Source organism: Colobus angolensis, unplaced genomic scaffold, assembly GCF_000951035.1.
Source record: "Colobus angolensis palliatus isolate OR3802 unplaced genomic scaffold, Cang.pa_1.0 Scaffold66, whole genome shotgun sequence".
NCBI classification, from domain to species: Eukaryota; Metazoa; Chordata; class Mammalia; order Primates; family Cercopithecidae; genus Colobus; species Colobus angolensis.
In genome coordinates, this window is record NW_012120265.1 from 3,756,218 (window position 1) to 3,762,533 (window position 6,316).

The 6,316-nt window shown below is 53.9% G+C and overlaps 1 protein-coding gene across 1 annotated transcript in view; it reads left to right on the forward strand.

Moving 5' to 3' along the window:
• Positions 1–6,316, forward strand: part of NDUFA13 (NADH dehydrogenase (ubiquinone) 1 alpha subcomplex, 13) — a 13,619-nt gene extending 7,303 nt beyond the window's left edge. Inside the window, 4 exon segments of the mRNA XM_011925876.1 lie at positions 4,301–4,379; positions 5,406–5,477; positions 5,817–5,886; positions 6,125–6,316. Coding sequence (XP_011781266.1) covers positions 4,301–4,379; positions 5,406–5,477; positions 5,817–5,886; positions 6,125–6,244 — 341 coding nt within the window. The 3' untranslated portion in view covers positions 6,245–6,316.

Below are 6,316 nucleotides of genomic sequence, written 5' to 3' on the forward strand. Positions count from 1 at the left end.
GACAGAGCGAGACTCCATCTCAAAAAAAAAAAAAAAAAAAAAAGAATGTGTGTATATATGTTGTCTTTTCAGCTAATTGACAGTTTCATTTATAGCATAAAAGTTTTTAATTTCATTGAAGTCTGGGCCGGGCACGGTGGCTCACGCCGGTAATCCCAGCACTTTGGGAGGCTGAGGCAGACAGATCACTTGAGGTCAGGAGTTTGAGACCAGCCTGGCCAATGTGGCAAAACCCCGTCTCTACTAAAAATACAAAAATTAGCCGGGGGTGGTGGCTCACGCCTGTAGTCCCAGCTACTTGGGAGGCTGAGGCAGAACAATCACTTGAACCCAGGAGGCGGAGGTTGCAGGGAGCTGAGATCACGCCACTGCACTCCAGCCTGGGCAACAGAGTGAGACTCCGTCTCAAAAATATATGTATAATAATAATTTCAATGAAGTCCAATTTATGTATTTTTCCTTTTGTCACTTGTGCTTCTGGTGTCCTGTCTAAGAAACCTAGTTTGAGGTCACAGAGACTGAGTTTTACATTTTCTTCTAAGAGTATATAGTTTTAGCTCTTACGCTTAGGTCTTTGATCCTTTTGAGTTAATTTTTGTGGATGGGATAAGGAAGGAGTGCATCCTCATTCTTTAGCATGTGGCCGTCTGGTTATCCCATTTGTTGAAAAGACTGTTTTCTCCCCCGTTGAATTATCTTGGCACCTTTGTCCAAAATCAATTGACCATAAATGTGAGGGTTTATTTCTGGACTCTCAGTTCTGTTCCATTGATGAACATCTCTGTCCTATGCCAGTGCCACACTGTCTTGTACACACAGCTGTGGGATACGTTTTGAAATAGTATAGTGTGAGTCTTCCAACTTTGTTCTTTTTCACAATTGTTTTGGCTATTCTGGTCCCTTGCATTTCCATATGAATTTCCCAACCTGCTTGTCAGTTTCTGCAGCAGGAAAAGAAATGGTTGGCATTCTGATGGGGATTGCATTTCGAATCTGTATCAGTTTGGACAGCGTTGCCATCTGCACAGTGCTAAGTGCTCCAATGCTTGAACACAGGATGTGTTTTTATTTATTTTTGTCTTCTCTAAGAATGGCCAAGGCTGGGTGCAGTGGCTCATACTGGTAGTCCCAACACTCTGGGAGGCTGAGGTGGGAGGATTGCTTGAGGCCAGGAGTTCAAGACCAGCCTGGGCAACATAGCAAGACCCTGTTTCTATGAAAAAATATATGTTTTTCCTTTTTTGTTTTTTTGTTTTTTGAGACAGAGTTTTCTCTGTCACCTAGGCTGGAGTACAGTGGTGCCATCTCAGCCTACTGCAGCCTTGACTTCTTGGGCTTAAGTGATACTCCCGCCTCAGCTACCGAAGTAGGTGGGACCACAGATGTGTGCCACCACATCTGGCTAATTTAAAAATATGTATTTTGGGCCAGGCATGGTGGCTCAAACCTGTAATCCTAGCACTTTGGGAGGCCAAGGCAGGTGGATTACATGAGGTCAGGAGTTCAAGACCAGCCTGGCCAACATGGTAAAACCCCGTCTCTACCAAAAAATATAAAAATGTAGCTGGGCACGGTGGTGCGCATCTGTAATTCCAGCTATTCAGGAGGCTGAGGCAGGAGAATCACTTGAACCTGGGAGGCGGAGGTTGCAGAAAGCTGAGATCGCACCACTGCACTCTAGCCTGGGCTACAGAGCGAGACTTTGTCTCAAAAAATAAAATAAAATATGTATTTTGTAAATGTTTCACTGTGTTTCACAGGCTAGTCACAAACTCCTAGTCAAGCAGTCCTCTCGCCTCAGCCTCCCAAAATGCTGGGATTACAAGCGTGAGCTGCTGCACCCAGGTGAAAAAATTTGATCCCACCACTGCACTCCAGCCTGGACAACAGAGAGAGGCCCGGTCTCCAAAACCAAAAAGAAAAAGAATGGTCTGCACACCCTTTTGTGCATGCCCTTCACCGTGTTCCCCACCAGACTAGCAGTTCCTGAGACATAGACTCTGAGGCCTGGGGCCTTGGCCCCTCTGTGGTCAGTGAGGAGGAAGAGCCCTGCACAGGCTGCATGCAAATACAAGAGGTCCTGCATTGTTTCTGTCATCTCATACATCTTTGTGCTATGCCAGTGCCACACTGTCTTGTACACACAGCTGCGGCATAAGTTTTGGAATTTATTTCTTTTTTGGAATTTATCTTACAGATGGACCTGCATTTGAGTGCGCAGGTGTGAGGGTGCAGGTTCTCCCCAAGGGTCCATTTTCTGCACCAGAAGGCTTAGGGCAGCCCAGGTCTGTCGCCTGGGTTCTCTGTAGCCGTTGAAAAGAACAAGATGGCCGGGCGCGGCGGCTCATGCCTGTAATCCCAGCACTTTGGGAGGCTGAGGCGGGTGGATCATGAGGTCAGGAGATCGAGACCATCCTGGCTAACATGGTGAAATCCCTTCTCTACTAAATATACAAAAAATTAGCCGGGCGAGGTGGCGGGCACCTGTAGTCCCAGCTACTCGGGAGGCTGAGGCAGGAGAATGACGTGAACCCGGGAGGCGGAGGTTGCAGTGAGCCGAGATTGCGCCATGGCACTCCAGCCTGGGCGACAGAGCGAGACTCCGTCTCAAAAAAAAAGAAAAAGGAAAAAAAGGAAAGAACAAGATATGCCCGGTATAGTGGCTCACGCCTGTAATCACAACACTTTGGGAGGCCAAGGCAGATGGATCGCGAGAGGTCAGGAGTTCGAGACCAGCCTGGCCAATATGGTGAAACCCCGTCTCTACTAAAAATACAAAAATTAGCCAGGCGTGGTGGCGGGCGCCTGTAGTCCCAGCTGTGCAGGAGGCTGAGGCAGAAGAATCGCTTGAACCCAAGAGGCAGAGGTTGCAGTGAGCCAACATCATGCCACTACACTCCAGCCTGGGTGACAGAGTGAGACTCTCAAAAATAAATAAATTTTTAAAAAAGAAAAGAACAAGATATTGCCAGCTTAGGCAACATAGCGAGACCTCATCTCTACAAAAATTAGTTAGCTGAACATGGTGGCACACACCTGGGGTCCCAGTTACTTGGGAGGGTACTCCAACTCACTTGAGTCCAGGAGTTGGAGGCTGCATTGAGCCATGATCGCGCCCCTGCACTCCAGCCTGGGTAACAGAGTGAGACCTTGTCTCAAAACTAAAAACCAAAACAAAAAAAAAGAATAAGGCAGCTGATAAAACCTCCCATGTGCTGGACAGGAGACTGAGAGCTGGGAGCTGGCCCTGAGCACCCCGGGCCTCTCCAGAGACGTGCCCTCTGAGCCCGGACCCAACACACCCTCATTATCTGTAGCATGGAAATGTCTTACCCCTGACTTAGGCTTCTGGCAGGTTAAATAACCAGGTGCAAACTTGGGCCAGTTTCTCACTTATCTCTGGGTCTAGCAGAGGTGGCTCACAAGCTCCATGCTGGAGCAGAGCTGAAAGCAGAAGTACAGGACAGGCACAGAGTAGCCCCAGCAGGCGTAGAGCAGGGCCCAGTGTCCTGGAGGCCTGGAGATGGCCTTGCCTTCCGCCTGCTGGTCATTTCCTGAGTGTTGACTGGAGCCCGGCCTGCCTGAGCTTGTCATTCGTCCCAGCAAGCGTGAAGCCTCTCCAGAGAAGAGACTGGGGCTGGAAGGATCTGGAGGGTACAGGGTGAGCCTGGGAGCCAGACCCCAGGCAACCCAGGCCTCCCTGAAGACCCCAGTGGGCCCCCAGCCTGTCAGGATTAGAGCAAGGCCCTACTGGTGCTCAGTAAATATTCATGATAGCCTGTGTCCTCCCTGGGGTGCAGGGCAGGGGGCTTGACCCTGCAAAGCCAAGAGGTAGCATGGCCACCCCTAGGGCCCATGGGGTGGCTGGGCAGCCCCTGCATGGCACTGCCTGTCCCTGGCAGCTGTGTGCAGCCCCCGCAGGGCAGCACGCGGAACTGTGGCCCAGGTGGCCAGGAGCCACCATGGACACTGTCAGAGCCACCCTCCTACTTGGGGACCAGCCTGCTGCCCAGGGTCCAAACAGCCTTCTAGAAGGTGATGGAGCCGGGGCCCCCCAGCAACCACCATCTAGACCCTCAGGCCTCCTGAGGTCGATGCCCAGCATGTACCTTTCAGAAAACCCCTGGCACGGGGGCAGAGGTGTCACAGTCCAGGCAGCCTCACTCCTGAGAAAAAAAGCTGCCGGTGTCCCCTGACTGCAGAGTGGACAGCGCCTGGAACAGCCACAACAGCCGCTGGGAGCTGTGGAGGAGGGTGTGTGAGTGGGGGCTGGCCCGCTGAGCAGCGCCTCTCTCCACAGGCTACAGCATGCTGGCCATAGGCATTGGAACCCTGCTGTACGGGCAGTGGAGCATAATGAAGTGGAACCGTGAGCGCAGGTAAGGCCCCCGGTGGGCATTGTCTGAAAGTCCTCCTGGCCAGTTGTCAGGATCCTGTAGCATTCCACTGTTGCCTGTGCTGGCGAGGGATGAACTGGCCCCTTGAAATTGGCCGTGCAATCCCAGGCCCCAAAAAGTGCAGATCCAGCACTTCCATTTCTAGGCTCTGTCCTCGAGATATCTCCATGCCTGTAATCCCAGCACTTTGGGAGGCCAAGGTTGGAGCATTGCTCAAGCCCAAGAGTTCAAGACCAGCCTGGGGAACAGAGCGAAACCCTGTCCCCCCACCCCATGCAAAAAAATATGTCTAGTGAGGAGGGCTGGGACCCATGGATCCAGGTTAGGACAGGGTATGAGTGGGGGGCCTGCCTTGGGCCTTCTAAGCAGAATTTTGTTAGAGGTGACCAGGCTCAAACCAGACCACACCAGGCAGTGACCACACAGGGTCAGATGAACTAGGGCCAGGCGCGCCCCCCTCCCTGTGTCACAGGCTGGGCGCTGTTTCCCCATACCCCCCTCCACCCGACACAGGCCAGGCAGGGCTGGAAGATGGGGGGTCATTGCAGGGAACTTGGAAGCTGCCAGAAAGCAGGGAGAAGAAAGGATTGTGGCCCCGCCTGCCCCAACCTCACACACTGTGATTATTTTGAGATGAAGGGTACGTGGTTTTGTGAGGCCCAGAGCCCCGTGATGAAGTCACCCCCCCTTCATCACGATCATCAGGCAGTGTTATTTTTAGGATAAAAAAAGTTTTTAATTGAAAAGAAAGTAGAAAGCCAGCAGTCTTGTGGGCAGTCACTCGTGCAGCTACCTGCACATGCCCTCCTCTCAGGCTCCTGGTGGGCTCTGCCCACGCACCTCACCCTGCTCGCTGCCTTCCCCCTGCCCCACCCCTCCCAGCTATTCCCCCAGGTCCCCATTCCCTGCCTCTTCCCCCAGCAGCACTCTGACCCCTGAGGCTGGTGCTGCCTATGCTCCCCTGACCCAGCCTGGTCTGACCTGAGTGTGGGTTTCGGGCTTTCACAGGCGCCTACAGATTGAGGACTTCGAGGCCCGCATCGCACTGATGCCGCTGTTCCAGGCAGAAACTGACCGGAGGTAGCACTACTGGGGACAAGGTCGGGAGGTCACTGGCCTGAAGGCCCCAGGCTGCAGGGCCTGACCTGCATCCCCGAAGGTGGCCAGAATGCCTGTGGGGGCCATTGCCATGTGCCATCAGCTGCATCCTCAGAGAGGCGTGGAGACTTAGTGGAGACCCAAGGGGGTGAACTGGAAGGCTTCCTGGAGGAGGAGGCAGCACTGGGGCTGGGGCAGGAGAAAAGCTAGGAGTTTGCCGGGGGAAAGGGAGACAGGGTCGGAGGGTGGCTTGAAGGGGTGCTGGCAGGGGCCCCTCAGGGCACTGAGGCCCCATCCCCACCATCGGCCCCATCCCCACAGGACCTTGCAGATGCTTCGGGAGAACCTAGAGGAGGAGGCCGTCATCATGAAGGACGTGCCCGACTGGAAGGTGGGTCCCCGGCTGGGAGGGCAGGGGTGCCAGCCACGGCAGAGACAGGGCCTTTGGTTGGGGAGCTCTCACAGCTTTCTATAGAAACCCCAGGACCAAGGGGGTGGTGGGTGCCGGGTCCCGGGAGGGAAGACTATAGCGCCTGGCCATGCATAGGGGCCACTGGTCCTGGGGGATGGGTCCCAGCAGGCTGTATGTGGGTGGCTGTGCCTCTACCCATACTCCACTGTCCCCACAGGTGGGAGAGTCTGTGTTCAACACAACCCGCTGGGTGCCCCCCTTGATCGGGGAGCTGTATGGGCTGCGCACCATGGAGGAGGCTCTCCATGCCAGCCATGGCTTCATGTGGTATACATAGGCCCTGTGCCCTCCGGCCACCTGGATCCCTGCCCCTCCCCACTGGGATGGAATAAATGCTCTGCAGACCTGG